The sequence below is a fragment of the Enoplosus armatus genome, chromosome 5, assembly GCF_043641665.1.
Source record: "Enoplosus armatus isolate fEnoArm2 chromosome 5, fEnoArm2.hap1, whole genome shotgun sequence".
Taxonomy (NCBI): domain Eukaryota; kingdom Metazoa; phylum Chordata; class Actinopteri; order Centrarchiformes; family Enoplosidae; genus Enoplosus; species Enoplosus armatus.
In genome coordinates, this window is record NC_092184.1 from 22,237,107 (window position 1) to 22,258,094 (window position 20,988).

A 20,988-nucleotide genomic window follows, 5' to 3' on the forward strand; every position below is an offset into this window, starting at 1 on the left:
AAATGAGCAAGGACGTGTGTCATTTCCAGCCACCATCTTTGTTTAGCTCTGTGACTCAAATGTAATATTAATACATGAGAGGCACAAGCCGGGGCAAGTCTGTGACGATCTCCTGCTACGCTCCCATCCACCACCCTGACCGCCACACCAACACTACCCACCCTGTGACATACAGTAAAGGACATACTTGTGCGTTGGCAGTGACTGTTTGGACTGTGAACATGGTTATTGGGGATACTGGGCTGTAATGTTTGATATTACACCATTCGATGACGATCTTATGCAAAGCACCTTCAAGTGCCTTGACTGCACATCTCATTGAACCCTCTTTCCACAGTTCCCTCTTCTGACTCACTCTCTCCATGACCTATTCTTCCTAAATTGTTTCTTTGCTTCCTCCCTCCCGCTGTCCCACTATGTGCTCCCCCTCCCCCTGCTTCCCTCCCTTCCTGGGTGGGAGTCGGTAGCAGTGACGTAGCTGTTGTTTCATCGCCACGGAGACAGTCCAGGCTGCAAGGACAGCAGCTCCTCGTCTTTCCCTCTTTCTCTCACGGACACGCACACAGTTTTCCTCTGCAGACAGCATGTGAGTGTATAAGACAGAGAGATAGGTGTCGTCATAGTGCCCATACAGAGCAGCTGTAGAGACCGCCCCAGGGACAGTGGTCTGAACAAGCTTTTCCTTTTCACAGGTCAGTGGTGGAAAGTGTGCGGCGTCCTCTTTACATCAGGCTGAAAGGAAACCAAGAGAAAGACCAATGCACGACAAAAAACATGTTTTTTTTCCTCCGTTTTTGTAAACTCTCCCAGTCTGTCTTGGCTTATGATGCTCATTCAAACATTGTCCACCCTTGGTTACTGTGAGCTAACATACTGCAGCATTACGTACACAGGGGGACACAGCAGTGCATTGTGTGAAAGCTGTGGAAAGAACTGAGCAGTAAGGGCTTTTCCTCTGGACAGTGGAATGAATATGGTTGAACAGGAATTTGGGTTTGGCCTGTGGTGACTGAGACTTTTGGCTGTGACTTTCCCCCTTTGTTTGGGTGTCTGAGAAATTGAGAGGCTATGAGCGTTGTTGATGAAATTCAACGGAGGAACGGGCTAGAAACAGTTCTTTGCTACCTCTCATGGCTCTCCTCTTCAACAGCAAGCTGTTGCTGCGTCAAGTTTTATTATTTCACATTTTCATACTGTATGCAATTGAGAGTTGTTGTTTTTTTGCTGCTCACAACCCAGAGAATGGAGAACATGCTATTATGGTTCCTGCTAATGAAAGGAAAGAAGGAGCATATACATTTCACAGAAACTCTCAATTAAAACTCTCATCTTGTCCTCCCGTCCACTAAATCTGAAGTGATTTACAGCTTTCAAAAATACAGCTTTTGGTTTAACTGGTAAAAAAAAAATGGTATAGGTTCTATTTGTCAGTATCAAAATAAGCATTTAACCAGATATAACAAGGTTCACATCATGTTTACATGCAGAGCAAAACGAAAGGTTTCCACGTAATATGGTTATGTGGCGAGATATAGGCTATATATGACTATTCACATCCAGCAAGTTGTACTGGAGTAGGTTGGTCGATGCAGAGGCAGAGAGAAAATGTGGTTTTAAGTGCATTCTGCAGAGAGGGTCTAGTGCATCTGTGCTTTTTTTCCTGTTCTTTTCTCTTCACTTCTTCATAAACTTTCCTGATCTTGATCATATATTCGGCATGAGAGGTGTCCATCACAAAGTGTCCTATCTGAAGTTGTTCAGCTGAGGTATCTGGGGTTAAGCTAATCCCCCTGCTGTCTCCCAGTGGCAGCTCGACCTTTAACATCTGGGATCATTAATGTGCACTCATGCTTCTGAGTACGCTGCAGAGAAAAAGCATACAAGAGGAGAAGAGGCTTCTATAGCTCCAAAGTACTTCTCTTAAAGTCTCCTTGGCAGCTCCTGGGACTCCAGAGAGCATATCAAAACAGCAGAGAGCCATCTGATACTTCGCTACATATTTCCAACTGGCTCTCACTTTGACACCGTAAATTATATTACAAGTTAAAACTAAAAATTGGACTGTTTAGTAAGTTAATGGCTCTTGGTTTAAACTACGCTGAAGGCCTTCGGATATGTACGAGACCGAGACCAACACCGACGGTGAAAAGCAAAACTAATTGTAAACTCTGTACTGTAATTATGTTTCCTTATGCAATGTACTTTTTTGTGTTTTTAATAGTTACAAGACGACAATGGTGTTTTTCACAAACAAAATTTTTTTTTTCAGGATAAATTCATTGTTGGTTTTAGTTTCTAATTTTACAGTGTGTATGATAGTGTTATTCTTCAAAATGTTTCCTTCATTTGCTCCTATTCCTTATAAGTTTCTCTCCATTAAGACAAAAGGAAGACATGTGACAGAAAAGAAATGTAGGAAATGTGAACTTCTTGAAAAATGAGACAAATAGTGGCATAAACACTCACTTAAACAAGGGAAGGACAGTGTATGTAGCCTAATCAAAGTCCTGTGAAAGTGCACTTTGCGTGCAAATTGGGACAGTTGACCTTTGATCAAACTTGGAACATTTTGGTGAACATCAATGAATCAACCTTGTTCATTCCTCATTTTTTCCTCTCCTCTCCAGGAAACAGGAGCTGCTGAACATTTCCAACGTCCCTCTGGGAGAATGTCCCCCCTCACCGCCCCGCACTGCGCCGCCCAGCATGAAGGTAGGACACACACACACACACACATTAATGTGCACGTGCACACATATGGTGGCACATACATGTGTAGACGCGCACATTTTTAGATCGATATCGATTTACTGACTTTTTCATTGACACATTTCACCCTTTAGACCTTTAGGCCTGTTAGAAAATCGATTGATTCTGATTATCGTCATTGAGAAATCTCTTTAGCAAGCAAAGCAGTTTACAGACAGTGACTGCAGTGTCACAACAACCTGAAGTTAACAACTTGATATACATTATATAACTACATTTAAAGCAAATTAGGGTTTTAACACGTTATGATCTTGTTTTATGTCACAACATTTACCATTTTTTATAATCCATGGCACTATTTTTCTTGTCTTCCCTCTTTTCGCTGTATATTCTGTCAGCTTGAATTTTGATGAAAAACTGTAAATATTCATTTTGCATCAATCTGAATATCTACAGTATGTACATAGATTCACTGCATTAAATTAGTTAAATTCATACTCTACAACTCGGACACCCTGTATGATTTTTGCCATATAATCTCAAGGTCATGAAGGCAATCAAAATCCAAATATTGCTCTCAGAGAGAGTGACATCATTTTCTTCTCAGTCCAGGCGTCGAGTGATGTTATCCTTTTTTTCCTCCAGTGTCTGCTTGATATAAATGCTGATATTTGTTGAGTTGCCTCTGGAGGCAGGGAGACATAAGAGATGCAAAGCTCATGGAGAAACTGAACTGTGCTCTCTATAGTGTGTAATGTTAAGTTGTGAACGTCACCACTGACACTAACATAGCTCACATTTTTATATTTTTACTTTTAACTTCTTTGTGTCTACTCATACTATTACTCTGCTGTTATTGTGGTTAGAGAAGTAACCTTGGCCACCTTGGCTGGCACATGATACTGTCAGCATACATGATCTCACTTGTTTTTATTTCCCCTCATTAGACTACTTTTATTTGCAGTTCTGGTATGACTTGGAGTCTTTGGGGTGGGTTTCCTTTTGCCACTAAAAAGTTGTGTTATTAAAAAGGAATTGCAGTGGAATTATCCTGTGGTGTATATATCAGTTTGTGACCAACTACAGTAGGAAAAGGTTTGAAGCTTTGTTCTCAGGCTAATGGTATCCTGACCACAAACTGTCAAGTTCAATCAAACTCAAGGGAAACTTTGGCCGGAGCTGTGACTCGGCAAATTGAAAAGAAACATCAGAGCAAAACCAAACTGAATATGAACACAAATTAAATGCATCCTCTCTCTCAGGTGTTGAAACACTGATGCTTGTAGTGATGTATTATTGTGCTGCACACACAGAGAAAGCATTTTACTATTTATATGAGATTGTTAGGTGTGACGTTTTCAGACTTTCATCACTCATGCTGCCTTGCACTTGCACTACAGCTGAATAATTCTTCCTTTTTCCTCCAGCATGATTAAAGAGGAGGCAGATTAGCAGGCCGATATACAGGAAATACACGACAGCTCCTGCAAGAGGGAGTCACTTTCTGCAGCATGTCACCTTGAACTAAGCCGTCATTATTGAATCTGCTGCAGACAACACAGACGCCGATACAAGACTATCCAAGTTTGACTGCAATGTGTATGAGAGAAAAAAACGTGTAGAATAAACCACAGGTGACGATGTACAGTGGCCTAGAAATTATTTTAACATTTAAATTATATACAACGTTGACCTTTGCCCTGCTTCTCAGATTGGTAAGCACATGAAACGTTCACATCTAATTGCACAGACTCCATGTCGTTGCGACACAACGTAGTTATTGGCATTGCCCTTCTAACACAGAGGCCATAAAGACGAGTCTCCTGGGACGCCACACTGGCACATGTACCACTGCACAGTACTGGAGCTGCTGATCTGCTGTTTGGTGTATGTTCTTCACAGAAAGGTTAAGAAAATAAAGTGAGGACATTTTGTCTTTCCTTTCATCTTTAAGAGGGGTGAGGACAGGCGTGTCTGTGTGTGCTTTTTTTCAGGCATTTCATTCTGTGATTTTTGCACTTGGAAGTGACTCACACTGTGCTTAATATTAACAGTCAACCTTCAAAGACACTGCAGCTGACGCAGCAAAACAAATCTTAGACAGTTCTTGGCCCACGTGGCTGATCTATTGTGTGTGTGTCTGTGTGTGTGTTTTGTAGACACATACACACTGGAATGACGTGTTTTGACAAACGATTCAGTTTGCTGCCTGACTTGACTTTCCTGTTTAAGCCTTGAGGCGTTTAAGGGCAAAATAGAGATGAAAAAGGAGTGAGAGGGAAGTCACTTTCTAAATGTATTCGGGAGGTAAGAATAAGGGGAAGACAGACACACAGAGGGTTTAGATGTTTTAGCCGCTGTTGTTAAGGTAAGTCTGCATTTTGACTCAACAACTTGATGTGTGTCGCTGTTTTCAGATCAAAGTGTGTGGCTAAGTGTGTAAGTTAACTCTCCATCTGCAATGAATCTACTTCAGGTATCAACTTACTCAAAACTGAACTCAAAACTCTTTAAATGTTGTCTTCCATTCATCACTTTACTGCTCAGCAGCATGTTGATTACCGACTGTCTACTCTGACTCACCGGATGTAGGCTGCTGGGATAAGTCTCTCTCCCCCTCCGCTATCTGCGCGTTACTGTTTTCAAAGTCCCCGTCGCTACCTGAAACAACAACACCAACAACCTCCGAGCTAGCAGCCTACACGCTGAAAATGGTTAGGATCGTTGGTGATTTTAACGGGTCCAGTGAGCTCCTCCAGAACTAAAGTATATGTAGGCTTCACCGTCGCTGCATCCTGGGCTCAGCGCCGCCCAAGACGGTTGTGATTGGTTTAAAGAAAAACAAACAAGCCAGAGACTACCAACTGTCCAGTGAACTATATAGTATGCTTAGTGTGAAAAAGCTGACACTTCAGTGTCAGTTACAGCTAATATAATTTCCATGTGCTCAAAACATAATGACGTATTGACGTAAATATTCTGTACCCACAGGGCTTAAAGTTCAGAAAGGCATTTGGCAGTTCCGGTATCAGCCTCTCAAGAATTAGCTGGCTTTAATTTCAAAACATGTTATATCTAGTTTGGGAATATTTTACACCTTCACACCCCTCAGTCAGAGTAAGTGAAATAACTGTAGAAACAGTCCGGTATCCTATAGACGCTGCATCTCTGAAACTTCTATGGTTTTATGTCGTATTTATAGCAGGTTAACTCCCACATGTACAGTGTTTCACAACCACATTCCATAACCCAGGGACCAAGCCAAAACAGTATTGACTGATGCATCAAAAAAATATGTGTGTCAGTGCAAATATCAGCCAGCGTTCCAGGTTTTTGACAGAGCTGTGCTACAAGGATTAATCCGCGGTTCACATGCGGACCGTTACTGTATATCTGATAGCCATCCCTTCATCCACCCGTCACCTTTTAGACCCAGAGAAGGAGTTGTGTTGTGGGCGGGAGAGAAGAGTCTGTGGATCTACCATCCGGTCATGCTAGGACAATGCTAACTTTGGCTGAGGTATTTTGAACAAAGCCGTCTCATGTTGCAAACAGAGCTGAACTGCACTCAACTAGAAACAACATGAAGCGACTGTGGATATTATTAGTGGATATAATAAGAAGAGCGTGACACCCATGTTACCCCTGTCAGTTTGACTCACCAGGACTAAACAGAAGAGAAAAGAAATAAATCGACAAATCATGAAAGCAAGTTTAGCTTGTTCCCGTATAATTCCTTTCCCCAATAATTTAACTTTACCAAAGATTCTAATTGAAGTGTTTTTGATAATATTCCTTTAATCCTGAAGATAACATGATGAGACATGGAGGCCACTGTCCCTGTCTGTGACTTATCATCATTGCTGTCAATGTGCGGATGATAATGTTCATGACTTTACTTGAATACGTGTGAATTCTAGCAGCCAACGAGTGTCAGTCAGGCAGGCAGGCGGGCAGGCAGCTGGTCTAATCTGCCTGCGGTCTGTGGTCGCCCCAGCGGGTTGCCATGGGAGATAAGAGATGCAGATGTTGTTGCTGGGCTAGAGAGAGAGAGAGAGAGAGAGAGAGGCGAAACACAGAAAGAGAGAGAAAGCAGGAGAAAGTAAAGGAAACAGAAACCGGACAGAGAGGAAAAGAGAAAACATAATAAAGCGTTTGGAGAGAAGAGAGGACAAATGAGCGCAGTGAGACACTTTGATAAAAGAGACAGAACAAAGTGCAAGGACAGAAAAGTGACATCCAGACAGACATCCAGGTCTAGGTCCTGTTTTAGATTGACAGCGAAGCAGAAAGACAGATAGGAGTCTTGTCTGGTCACTGTAGGGGATCTAGATGATGATTGAACACAATGTCAGCGCAACAGGATCCCACTCAAAGACCGCCGGGACAAGCTGCATCAGTGTGTCTCTTAAACCGTCACGGTCAACTATTTATGAGGACGTGCCGCTCACATCTTGATAGATTAAAAGAAGCTAAGGTTTCAAAAGCTGCTTTTCAGGAATACATCTCCTCACTTCCACTTGTCACCCTCTTATGATCACACACACACACACACACAACCACAACCACCTCCTGGTAACGTGCAGGTGGCTGAGAGCACATGTCGACTGCCAAAGTTGTTATCTAACAGATATAGACAGCTGTGCTTATTGTTGGTCTGGCTGTCTGGTGTTGACTCTGCATGTCCAGCCACAGCACTGTATCAGCTTACAACAACTTTAACAGGGTTAATATTAACTTCTTGATAAGCTCTGCATGTGTGTGTGGTTCTGTCGGCAGTTGGAGTGGTAATGATAGATTTTTCACTTAAGTGCAGGGTGTCTGGAATAACATTAGCTTTTTTTTGTACAGTCATAGTTTCCATTTTTTACTGCTAGAATCATAGAGTCATTGAAAAGGCTATAAAACACCAGTTTAACACCAGACTTTCCTTTTTAAGGAGCTACGGTTTATTGGTAAGGCATTTATTTCCCGGTTCATTCTTGCTTTGTATTTAATGGTGCTGTACAGTGTGCAGCACCCAGACTGGTGCAAGTGTGATAGTGCATGTTAGTGTGTGGTATTGGCTGTCAAAGTCATGATTTTTAGTTTTCAATGAAAGTGGGTCCTTTTCTTTTTTTCCATTGGTTCCATTGTGATTCATCAGCAGTGAACTGTTAAGTAGCCACTTAAAGAGGAAGCATAGCACTGCTGCTTTTCTGAATTTCTTCCTTTAAACCAGACTTTTTGTTGAACAGGAAGTTTAATTCTCTGCCATGAATTGACATCTCCTGTGTGTGTGTGTGTGTGTGTGTGTGTGTGTGTGTGTGTGTGTGTGTGTGTGTGTGTGTGTGTGTGTGTGTGGCCTAAACCACCCTGCACACATTTACACATAATATATATGGGCCAAAATGTAAAAACAAAGTGTGTGCTACTTTCTGAGGAAGTGGTTGCTTATCAGTGTGTGTGCATGTGGGTGTGAGAGGCTGCTGGGAAAGTTTCTCCCCTGCCCTGCCCTGTTGACACAGCTAAGTTTATACTGTGTGCAGCGAGCTGGCCGGCAAGATCTGCTGCTGTCAACACCAATGTTACCGATGTAAGACCTTTAAAATCCAGACATTTTGGTTTTGCTGAGTGTCGAAACACTTCTGTAAGGTGTAAATTTGAGCCAACAAGAGGGCGATGACTGAGCTGTTGTACTGAAAAACATTTGTTTGATGTCAGTGGATTTTGGAAATCAAAGTTTAGCAGCGTTACACCTTGTTTTACATGTTTTGTAATGCTCTTCTGTGTGTTTCAGTCTGCAGAGTTCTTCGATATGCTGGAGAGGATGCAGGTATGAAATTCTCATGAATTCTTGTCTTTCCTGTGAATCCAGTTTCTTTCTCTACAGTAATCCTGTAGTTTGTACCATTGAGCAAAAGATGCATATGTGCAGTGTAACTGGACAAAACTTTGAACAGACCATGAACACACTGTGATCTTTGACCACAACCAGATTTAACATATACAGGGATGAGACAGACATTGATGATCCTTTCAGTGTAGGTCAACCCGCAGGGTCCAGTCTGTTGCTCAGATTGGATAATGGTCATGCTGGGGGGCAGAGAAAAATAGCACTTGAAAGATCTGGACTGGCATAACTATTTCCTCCTTTTCTGTATGGAATTCATTCAATTCATTGATTTTTTAAAGTCTGTCTCTCTCTGTATGCAACCACTTTGTGCCCTCCACGGGCCCCTAAGGGTACGTAGGCTTTGAGTAGTCTGGGGACAGATGGGGATATAAAAAGGGAGAGGAGGAGGAGAAAGAAGGTGGGAGGATAAATGAAGGGCACAGAAAAAGAAGGATCTCCAAGATGTCTGAATTGGGCAGTCGTACCAGGTCTAGGTTCATAAGTTGAGAATAGAATGACCGTTACTTTTATGCAGCTAATCAGACTTGCTTTGCATAGATATAACCAGAGTCCAGCAGAATTGACGAGTCACTGAAAGAGAAAGTTAGTTTTATGCAGCAACCCATGAACGAGGCACATTAAACTACCCAAAAAAGAAATGGTGAAAGCTCTACCACCTCCCCCACACAAAGCCTCTAACTTTTCTTAAAGGATTAGTCTGCTTATATTCTGTACTGTCTTATTATCAAAAATCCCTTAATTGAATTGATCCTAATAGCAAGTATTGCTTGTGTAGCCAAAGCCTGATATAGTTTATCCTTCTGTGCCATAAACCTCCATTGTTCCAAACACTTCAATGAGCTGGGCTGTTGCTCTGAGTGACATGTTGCTTTATTAGAATAAACATGGGCACTGTAGTTTAATTTAAGTCAATCCCACATACACCGTCCTGCTGCTGTAAATACTCACTAGAGCATCAAATGTGTATTAATCCGCTGCTGTAAATAGTTCCCCATAATGCACTATTAACCACGTTTAAGTATTGTTTGTTTAAAACTACAGTGCCTGACTGTTTTAGCGATTTTGAAAAATAAAGCTATATATTTCAGTAGGAATGAGTAGGCTTGTGGTTGAGTGCCACAGACAGGGTAGGGAAGCTGAAAAGTACTGAGTAGGACTAACATATTCTCGTTCCTGATCTTTTTATGCTGACAATAAGAAAAATAAGGCCAGCGTTTTCCCTTAATTTTGAAGCATGATTTCTGCTCAATAAGGAGAAAGGTAGAAAGACGCTGCTCGGGGAGACGCAGCAGGAGAGGCTGACTGAAGATATCAGTAGAGTTATTTGGAAAGTGTGACTGGTGGATGACAGTCGGGCAATGCAGCCTGATGATCAAACAGTCTCACACGCACACACACACACAGAGAAAACGTGCACCTCATCCATCTTTTCTGAACTTCAGCTTGCATCGACCTGCTCTCTTGAGCTGTAAGTCCACATTTGGAACCAAGTGTTCAAAGTGTGCTGTAATCTGGATGGCGCTGATGAAGGTCACCTTTTTGATCCCAATCTCTTCTTCTGCCTCTCCTAACTTCACCCCTCTCCACCTCTACCTCCTCCCTCTTCCTTTGTCCTCTCCTCATCTTTGTCTCTCTGTCTATGACTGAAAATTAAAGCCTCTTAAGAGCGTCTTTGTGATCAGTCTCCCATTGTGGACAACGACTCCCCCGTGACTGTAACAGCTGCTCCATCAATATGCACTCAGACAGACACACACCACTACAGACAAGACTGAGAAGTGTGTGTGTGAGCGCTTGTGTGTGTGTGTGTGTGTGTGTGTGTGTGTGTGTGTGTGTGTATTGGGGTCCATGAGTGTGTACTTGTAGCATTCAAACAAGTGCTGTTGGGTTCTTGGTATGATAAGAAGTGATGGTAGTGGTGTGTATGTTCGGCACTCTGAATCCCCACACACACACGTTCATTTCCTCGCGTCTATGCTCAGTCATGTAGACGAGCAGTTCCACTGGGCCTGTACCATAATTGGCCAATTTACTCTGTGTCTTCCAGACTTTCATATCTGCATATATACACAAAACACTGCAGACTGAAAAAGGCCTCGGCCTGCGTCTCAGTGCTGCTGTGTCCCAAAAAGAGGCAATAACGAATGAGGAAAGGAACACTTCAGTGAGAGAGGATGACTAAGTGTCTGTATTACCTGTGTGTGTGTGTGTGTGCAGGGAAGTGCATTAGCATGTATGACTCACTCAGTTGTCATCTGGCAACAGAGACAATGAGGTCTGAAAAGCGAGAATGCCATGTTCCAGGACAGTTTTAAAATGCACAGAAATACACGGAACTTGCTTTTTTTTTTACCCTTGTGCTTTTCCGTCCTCACGCTGCGTACGGACACTAATAAGGTCCCTAAAACTGAAGAGACCAAAAAATGGAAGGTGTGACCATACACCAGACACATACCTGTACACATCTCATCAGTTTGTGTCCCATGTCTCTGCATGTTTTCCATCACCACCGCTTCATCATGCCTCCTGATTTGCTCTGTAGTTGTTCTTGTCTCATCTGTCAGCCTGTTCTGAACATGCCTGTGAACGCTTTTCAAATTCTTCTCAGGGCTCTTAAAGTACAAAATCAATAGCCTCCTGATCTGATTGATTATAAGTTGAATGAAGTCCAACTGTCAATTGATCCTCTCTGGACTGCCAGTATCCTGACTCCTGCTGCTGCGGAATACAAATGACTGGCTGTCCGTAGTGCTGCGCTCTCAGCGGTGCAGACGGGCCTCAGCAGTATTTAGAGGTCGCAGGCTGGAGCTGTGCTACGCTAGCAGACTGACAAACTACTACAGGCTCTTAACCCCAGGGGCTGCTGAATCAAAACAGCTCTGACATCATCAAGGGGTGACGCACCCTCATTGATGTTTGTTGATGACTGTGCATTTCAGGCTGTTGCATCATCATCATTTGGCATGATACGCTGTGTTACCTTTCTGCTCTCGTGGCTGTGCTTGCAACTGTGTCATTGTGGTGAAAGTCAGTGAAGTTCACTTATGTTGAAATGAGTCCTTCTAACTGTGTGTGTGTCCTCTTTTTTACAGGATGACTATATCCCCTACCCACGGATAGAAGATGTGAGTCATTTCTCACTCACATAATACACTTATAACACACATTTACACCCTTCTCATGTGGAACCGCTAGCTAGGAGTGTTTCCAACAATAGATAATATATTTAAAGTTTAAGTACTTTGCATTTTTATTATTACATGCTTAACAAGCTTGCCTTATGAAGGTGCAATTCTGGAGAATATGTCCCAGAGCTATTATATTTTATTATACTTCTGCTTTTATCTACCGCCCTTCCTCCCTGCTGCGCTTCTGTCCAAGGTCTTGGAGAAAGGTGGTCCATACCCCCAGGTAATCCTGCCACAGTTCGGAGGTTACTGGATTGAGGATGTGGAGGCACCAGCAGGGACCCCCTCCTCCTCAGAGTCCAGTTTCTGTGAGGAGGAGGAGGGAGGAGAGGGCATGAGCCCTGGTGGGGGGCACAGCTACCGTCTGGAGTGTAACAGCACAGCCCGCGCATACCGCAAACACTTCCTAGGCAAGGTTAGCGTGTGTGTGTGTATTCATGTCAGTTTCACTATGTATTTAGCAGGGAAGAAGCAGTTATTGTGTCTGTCTCTCACACACCCTCCTTTCTACTCTCATACATCCAGGAACACATGAACTATTATTGCACTGGCAGCAGCATAGGCAACCTCATCATGTCTCTGAAACACGAGGAGGCTGAGGGACAGGAGTTCCTACGCATCATGCTCAGGTACAAAGACCGAAATGTCTAATATGATGAATGACATACCAACACTACATCCTTAATGTTGAGTTTCACTCACAATCCATGTTTGTCACGAGTCCAGGCCATTAGAGTCCGTCTTCGTCTGTGTTGTCTGATTTGTTTTTGCGATTTTTCTTCTTGTTCCTGTCAGTGATGGGCCATACCAGAAATGAGTGTTTTTAATCCAATGCCAATGTCTACCATACCAATAATAATAACAAGACTAAGAGTCTACAGCCATGCTAGCAGCTCTGTGAGGCTGTACAGGTATAATGTTTACCATGCTCACCATCTTAGTTCAGTGTGTTAGTGTGCTAACATTTGCTAATTAGCAATAAACACAAATACAGCTGAGACTGATGGGAATGTCATAGTAGTTGTTTGGGTATTTGGTCATAAACTGAAGTATTGGTAAAATTGAAATTTTGACATTTTGAAATTTTAGATGAAAAATGTCAGAGGATCATCAAAGTGATTGCAAATCATCGTGAGGTAAACATAAATGTCTTTACCAAATGTTATAGCAATCCATCCAACAGTTGTCACGACATTCCAATTAAAGTCACAAATGTCAAATTCATGGTGGTGCTCGAGTAAAAGTCAAATCCAATAGTTAGATATTTCAGTGTGGACCAAAGTGGTGGACCAACTTACTGACAGACAAATTGGTTTGGGCTTTACTCCTCCCTCTTTCTTCCTCTTTTGTTGCAGCTCTTTATGGTCTTCATCATGATTAACTGAACAGATTTGTGGTGCTTTAGTGGGCAGCTTTCCTGCCACTATCGCAGTTGGTGACATTTTAATTAACAGGCGAGAAAAACAATGAACTAATGTGATGTTTGCGATTGGCCGTTGTGGGCGCTGCAGAGGGGACTGTAGCCAGGTGATGGCTAATCTCCTCTTTGACAGTTGACAGCGATGATACCAGTAATATCGCCAGTATCGACACATTGGATATCAATCAGCCCATCACTAGTTGCTTATTTCTCTGTTTCTTTTCTCTGTTGAGACCCACTGAACTCATCGTGATCATAGATCATAGCTTTTCCATGATGTCACCTGGCCAGTGGACTGCAAATAAACTACTCCAATAAAAATCTCTGCTCAGTCTTACCAGCAGAGCTTCTTATTCTGTTGCAGGTCGAGGATCAAAACAGTCCATGACAGGATCTCTTTAGCAGGCATCAACCAGCTGCCCAGTGTACCCCAGATTGCCAAGGTAAGATACAGTTTACAAGTACTCAAGGTTTAAAAATAGCCATTTTCCATGAATTTCCAACACTCTACATGGAGACATAGCAACATCAAAACATAATGGCAGCTGTAAGGGCAGGATTTGATATATGGAGGCTGGCTCGCTCTCAACTGAAAGAGGGAGTTTGATGGAGAATATCTTTTCAGCAGCTTACTGATCCCATGCTTCAATCATTTCACAACTGCACTTAATGATGATGATGATGATGACTTTTCCAACACATATAAAATATAATGCAACACAAGACCATTTAACAGCACCAGGCTTTGTCTGACTCCAGTTCCAATGACAGAGATCAGTTCTTGAGGCACCAATAAAGCCTGCCAGGGCAGGTCCAAATTCTTGTTTGGATATAGCCGGTGGTTGGAGACCCGTTTCCTAATAAACGCAGCTGCAGAGATTCTGGTAATGGTTTAAGCAACCGCACCGACATACTTTAGATTACTACGCTTCCACAAGAGAAAACAGAAGACAGTCCCACATTAAAGGAAGAAAAGTACCTCCTTACTTCATCTTTACACTTCAAAGTGTCATCCATTAGTCCCATTTTGCACTTGATAATTTTTACCCCGACATGTGATTCAGTGATCCAGTCAGGGATAGAAAGGTTTTACATTTTGTATGTGATGGTAAATCAAGGATGTACAGCAAATGATTATAATTATAATTATAATAATATTATTATAATTATAATAATTATTATGATTTTTAGATGGCAAGAAATACATTTCAACTTTCTCTCATATGGCATTAGTCAAATCGTCTCTTTTTTCTTGCAGCTTCTCTGTGACGATGCCACAGGGCTAAAGTTCAACCCGGTCCTGTACCCTCGGGTGAGTTTAACCCAAACTCCCACATTGTGACCTCATTAATAACCAGTCTGACCTCAGCTCATCCATCCCGTTACGAATGTATTCATTCAAGTTGACAGGAGTTACCTTTTCCTGTCTTTGTCTTTGCTTCTGCTGAGAGACAAAGGGGCACTGTAGGGTTGAAAGTGCTAATGCTACATTCAATAACAACCTTCATCTGTAACTTTTCATATATTCTACACACCCATAAATATTTCTTGCCCTTTGCTTAAGGCCTGGGGCATTTTTTTAAACATTAACTGATGCAATGTTTCTATTAATTATTCCTTATATTTTTGCCATACACCAACACCTTAATTAACTTTTCACTTCACTTTCCCTTCAACTTCACCCTCATAAGCCCCCTACCCCTCTAACATCTGCCGTGTTCATTATTCAAAACCTATTGATGATACAAGAGGTTACCAACTTCCTAAAATGGATAAGATGGATCTGTTTCTCCTCCTGTGAGCCCTGTGGAGGAGTGTGATGGAGCATGCTCTCAGACTGTGCCTCCGGAAAGGAAAAAAACCCATCTGTGCCTCAGTCTGCAAGAGACAGCAACAAGCTTGCTGCCCTCGCTGAGGGCCGTGACAGTTTGTCGCATGTCGGCCTTACGTAACAAGGGCCCAATAAACCTGCCCCGGAGACATGTTTTCAACATGTTTTCCTAACTACCACAGAAAGAAGAAAGTGTGTAACAAGTTGAGTGAGATAAGTAAACACAGTAAGAAATAGTTGTTTTTGTTTTTGTGTACAGGGATCCCAGCTGATAGTGGCTTATGATGAACACGAGGTGAACAACACCTTCAAATTTGGAGTCATCTACCAGAAGTTTGGACAGGTGAGACATTATGTTGACATACACCATCTGATTGTATACACTGTTTGATCTCTTGTATTTTTTTCGCCCTGTCCTCAACCATTTCCATGTTTCTTCCTCTCAGACATCAGAGGAGGAGTTGTTTGGGAACAATGCGGAGACGCCTGCGTTCAAGGAGTTTCTCAGTACTCTGGGCGACAACATTGAACTCCAGGACTTTAAAGGGTAAGGGTTGGAGGAGAAGAGAAGCAGGGTAAAGTGCAATAAAAATGAAAGTAAAGAAGGCAGGATTCAGAAACACCAGAATAAATAGAGACTGGAGAAAAAAGGTCCAAAAGGATCAAAAGAGGGATGCCATTAAAGTGCAGTGCAATAAAGGAGAATAGCAGGGTTTAATTGCTGTAACATTGGAGCAATTTGTCCTGCTGTTTTGGTAATCAGAGCTTTGTATACTGTTTCTTGTCTTGCAGGCCTTTTCTATTGTGTTACACTTCTAAATTGTAGCTAACTCATTTGGGTGGCCTTGGAGCTGGTTAAAAAATGTGATAAAATACATAACATATAATCTTATCTTCTTAGTCTGGAGGCACACAGAGAACAGGACACATGTGTTTTGATAATGTGACAGGTTCCGCGGTGGGCTGGATGTGTCCCACGGACAAACGGGGTCTGAATCTGTCTACACTGTCTTCAGACGGAGGGAGATTATGTTTCATGTGTCAACCAAGCTTCCCTTCACCGAGGGAGACGTCCAGCAGGTACAAGACTTTAATACTGGCTTTATTATTGTTACACTGAAGGCACAATGGATTTAGCTGGATCCTTTGGCTCAAATATATCAATATTAAATTGGTCACTTGTGATTATTGACAATGTGTTATGTTGTTCTCATAGCTGAATTGCTATTACGTAAACTGTGGCTAAATGTTAAATCAAACATTTTCAAGTTATTTGATGTGAAGCCGCTAAAACCCTCCTTAGAAACAAATAAAGCCCTTTGCTTTCAATGGTTTATGTGTCATGGAAGACTCATAAGTTGTGCTCTTGTTTCCTCTGAGCTACACAGCCACAAAATGAAATCTGTTGACCAACTAATAAATCTTTTCTCCTCTGCTTCTTTAGCTCCAGAGGAAAAGGCACATAGGAAATGATATTGTGGCCGCAGTCTTCCAGGAACATCCCACTCCGTTTGTTCCAGACATGATCGCCTCCAACTTCCTGCATGCCTACGTGCTGGTGCAGGTTGAGAACCCCTGTACAGAGAACACAACATACAAGGTACAAACCAGGCCTGTGGGTGCCCTGTAATAACTGTAAATGAGTAAATCAAAGAAGCTTAAAAGATTGTGTTTGAAACTGCAAGTAGTCCTTAGCTGAGTACTGGGCAGGAAACATAAATAACTGCATAGGAACAACAAAGGCCCAACAAAGTTCATGATGAATCACTCATCACTCGCGATGGCGTGTTCTCAAGTTTCCCCCTGACTTCGTTCCAGTCCCCCTGAAATACATGCCAATAACGTGTGACTGTTATTTGTTTCATGTCAACAGGTGTCTGTTACAGCGAGGGAGGATGTGCCTCCTTTTGGACCCCCTCTCCCGAACCCAGCTGTCTTTAGGAAGGTGAGAGCCTGAGCTGAGATCAGCACAAGGAAAAATACACACTGGACTTGAGTCATGAGTCTGATCACCTTGACTTGAAAAATTTAAAAAAGGACTTTGACTCAGGACTTCATAGACAAGTCTTGAGGCTTAAAACGACTTTGTCCCACCTCAAATTTTGAGAGTTGACTGTACTTTACTATACATGTATTTCCATTTTTCCAACCCTCCTCTTCATCTTGCATTTTGACATCAGCCAGAATGACTTGCTTTATTTCAGATCGTTGTCACAAAGGGGAAACTGCATTATAAAAACAACCTGACCAGTAGATTCAGTTACTTTTGAGTTGCAGCGTAAGAGGACAAACAGAGGATTTGAGGCAGATGAGGATTTAAATCAGTGGAGTTGATACTCTTGATCAGACACAGCCTGCTGCAATATTGTCATCTGTATGGTGCTGATAAAGGGCACCTTTTCCTTTCCTCATCGATGCCCCCCACCCTTCTGATTCATCATCTAACTTTACCCCTCATCCCTTCTCTCTCTCACCGCCCCCCCCCCTCCCTCCAGGGTCCTGAGTTTCGAGACTTCCTGCTGACAAAGCTGATCAATGCCGAAAACGCCTGCTACAAATCCGACAAATTCGCCAAACTAGAGGTGACACACGTTCGTGCAGCCACACTAAAAACACCACAGCATGCCGTCAATCGCTGCTCAGCTTCGTCCCTAATCATCACCATAATCACCATCCCGATGCTTGCCAAATGAGTTTTGTGTATGTGCATTGATTCCAGGGGCGAACGCGAGCTGCGCTGCTGGACAACCTCCACGACGAGCTGCACAGACAGAGCCAGGCCACGCTGGGTCTGGGCCAGGCGGGAGAGGAGGACAAGCTGGAGAACGGGGGACACGGGGGTCTGCTAGAGTCCTTCAAGGTGACCATGAACCTGGACAAAAGACACCATGTAATCTTCTTGCAGCTCTGTGACATTCATTTTATCACCATCATTACAGCACAAGAGTGTGAGGCTTTCTTGCTGTAGGTCAATTAAATGTCACAGGTCTGCAAGATTACATAAAGTGCTAAACTATTTTCTCTATGCTCGAAGATTTTGACCTTATATTGAGTGTGTATGGGTGTGTGTGTGTGTGTGTGTGTGTGTGTGAAAATGAATGCAAACACTGCTGTGCTTATGTATTTGTGAATAATTGTCTCTTCCTCTTTGTGAATCTTAATTATTTTCTTCCTCATCTAACTTTCTCATCACTCACTGTCTCTTCACACTCTTATGTCGGCGACTAAAGGCTAAGTGATGTTAATAGGACCATTAAAATGTGTATTGTCTGTGTGTGTGTGTGTGTGTGTGTGTGTGTGTGAGATGAATGTGCGACTTATGTGACAATCTGGCTCTCTTACTCTTCACAGGCATTATGGACAGCTACTTTGCACTTTCTGCAGTCAGTCCCAGGGGGCGCTGTTCTCATTGCTGTCCTGGCAGTCACTGTGTATTATCTGTCTGCATTACTGTAAATTCAACAGAGGATCACCACATAATTAATAAACATTCTTTTATATGGTGTTGTTTGTGTTTATACTTTCAAAGGAAACAAGTACCTCATGCTATATCTGCAGTAGACAGAACATCAGTAGACAGAACATTAAAATGTTATATATATATATATATATATATATTATTATATACTTTTTTATAACAATTTTACTCACTGGAATTTATTATGGACTGAACTATGATTCTGAACCTTGTTATCAATGGACTAAATGAATACAGAGTCATTAGAATAATAAGGATTAGTACAACACATGTTCATTCATCCACACCAACTCACTTGGCTTCTTTCTTGGAGAACAGCGTCCTCTGGTGGTTGAAAAATCTACGAACCTGAATGTTAATTCATGCCTTAAAATGAAAGCTGCTTTCAAACTGATAAAACCTCACTTTTGTTCTGGACCCCTTCTGTTCTTATTTTACTCTCCACACCCTCTCCCCTCTCTCCTTCCATGCACACTCTACCTGTCTCCAAGATTCTCCTTTACCCATCTGCCTCTTTCCCTCTCCCCTTTGCTCCATTCACTCTCTTGTTTCCTCTCCCTTCTCCAGAGAGCCATGCGTGTCAGGAGCCACTCAATGGAGACCATGGTGGGGTCCCACCGCCACAGGAGCCCCGGGGTAGGAGGTGGGGTCCCGGCCAGCGTGAGTGGAGGAGGACTGCCGCAGAGCACCAGCGAATGCACAAAGAGCACCTTCACTGTGAGTAAAAGGGTACAATGGAAAGAGAGAGGGATAGTCACTGAATGAAACTTAAAGCTGTATCACGTTGAATATCAATGAAGAAGCCTAAAGTCTATAATCTGTGATCTTCAGCCTCCCGTGTTGTCAGCCAAGTCTCCTCTGAAGAGCCCAGTGAAGCGGCGCTCAGGCCTCTTCCCTCGTCTCCACTCCAGCACAGACACCCCATCGGACAAACACACACGCAGGTTGTTTTTTAGGGCTCGCTGTTGTAAATGTCACCGGTCAGCATCATGAGTATGTCACGCCACAGACACCGACAGTGTCTGTGCTTCTATACAGGTAGTCCAGAAAGTCGTCGCGATCGCCTTAATGTGTTGTTTTTGTCAGCAGCGACCATAAGCCTGCAGAGATCTGCCCGCTGTCCCAAGAAGTGAGGTCGGAGACATCATCCAATCCCAGCTCACCTGAGATCTGCCCCAACAAAGAGAGGTAAGACTAATACTAGTACCTGGAGATAATCGCAACACTCCTCTACAGTCTGCAGAGCAAGGTGGCTGAGTAAAGCTGGTATTTTGTCAGTGGTCTGAAATGGGGTCACCACAGATTTGAGATGAAATTCATGTTTCTTTCCCAGTTCTTCTGTCGAAATCCTCTATTGAACATCTAATTTTCAGCTTCTCCACATCTCCCTCCCCTCCGTTTTCTTCAACAGGCCATTTATCAAGCTGAAAGAGTGCAGCGGTGGCAGACCGAACATCTCTCGCTCTTCATCCAGCACCAGCAGCTTCAGCAGCACCACGGGAGAAACAGAAGCTCTGGAAGAACTGGACACAGTGAGTGCAGCACTCAAAATGAGTAATAAAATCACAAAGGTCTGTCCCACAACTATCTGTTGTTTACATCGTTGTGAGCTGGTCTTTAGTGTTTGGGTTTAAAGTGGAGAGAGCAGAACTGGAAACACATCCTGAAAGGAGTGTGAGGTTGTTGGTAGTTGTCAAAGCTTTCATGGATGAAATACTCTGTAATTACCAAGAACTGTCTAATAGAGAGTGTCAGCACATTGATAATAATGATTACAGCCCCCATCACTTGCTGTGTATCAGATGACACTGCTTGTCAGTGTTGTTTTATTTTATGTGAGAAATGCTGTCAAATCGCTCTCCGACTCTCACCATTGAACTGGACGGGAATCAGCGTGCACAGTGTGCTGTTGAACTTGTCATGCTGATTATTGAAGGCCAGTGAAAACAAGTAAAATAGTGCTTTGACACAGTGAAATACACCAGTGATCATCACAAGTGAAAAATGCTTTTCTTTGCCTTTAAAGACCTCCTCCTTATTCAATTTTGATTAGTTTAAACTGGAATAGTTCAACATTTTTGGAGATGCCCTTGTTCGCGTTCTTGCTGAGAGTTAGAGGAGAAGATTGATATGGTAAAAATAAAACTACAGCCAGCAGCCGTTTAGCTTTGCTAAGAGCAAATGGAAACAAGGGAAAAACAGCTAGCCTGGCTCTTTCCAAAGGTAATGAATACTCACAAATGAATACGTAATGTCTTGTTTGTTCAGTGGGGTGGGGGGGGGACTATTTTGTCGGACTATGTCTGGGAAAAGACTCAAGGAAGTTACTGCGCCTGGCCAAGAAATCCCCTCAAAAAACGGCAACTTTCGGGTTTTACATTTGAACAAATGTATAAATTAGTGAGCTTTAGGGGTGCTGGTAGGGAGATTTTTATTTTTAACTTTAGTGAGAGTCAGGCTAGCTGT

General features: G+C 42.7%; 1 protein-coding gene across 1 annotated transcript in view; it reads left to right on the forward strand.

The window, feature by feature from the left end:
- The window catches only part of LOC139285875 (rap1 GTPase-activating protein 2-like), a 65,975-nt gene that overhangs the window by 42,047 nt on the left and 2,940 nt on the right, over window positions 1-20,988 (forward strand). The window contains exons 3-20 of the mRNA XM_070906548.1: window positions 2,628-2,712; window positions 8,489-8,524; window positions 11,698-11,730; window positions 11,987-12,208; window positions 12,319-12,422; window positions 13,578-13,656; window positions 14,472-14,525; window positions 15,304-15,387; window positions 15,491-15,591; window positions 15,995-16,124; window positions 16,489-16,644; window positions 16,918-16,989; window positions 17,540-17,626; window positions 17,764-17,904; window positions 19,090-19,239; window positions 19,354-19,502; window positions 19,612-19,710; window positions 19,934-20,054. Of these exons, the coding sequence (XP_070762649.1) occupies window positions 2,628-2,712; window positions 8,489-8,524; window positions 11,698-11,730; window positions 11,987-12,208; window positions 12,319-12,422; window positions 13,578-13,656; window positions 14,472-14,525; window positions 15,304-15,387; window positions 15,491-15,591; window positions 15,995-16,124; window positions 16,489-16,644; window positions 16,918-16,989; window positions 17,540-17,626; window positions 17,764-17,904; window positions 19,090-19,239; window positions 19,354-19,502; window positions 19,612-19,710; window positions 19,934-20,054 (1,903 nt within the window). The remainder of the gene's footprint in view (window positions 1-2,627; window positions 2,713-8,488; window positions 8,525-11,697; window positions 11,731-11,986; window positions 12,209-12,318; window positions 12,423-13,577; window positions 13,657-14,471; window positions 14,526-15,303; window positions 15,388-15,490; window positions 15,592-15,994; window positions 16,125-16,488; window positions 16,645-16,917; window positions 16,990-17,539; window positions 17,627-17,763; window positions 17,905-19,089; window positions 19,240-19,353; window positions 19,503-19,611; window positions 19,711-19,933; window positions 20,055-20,988) is intronic.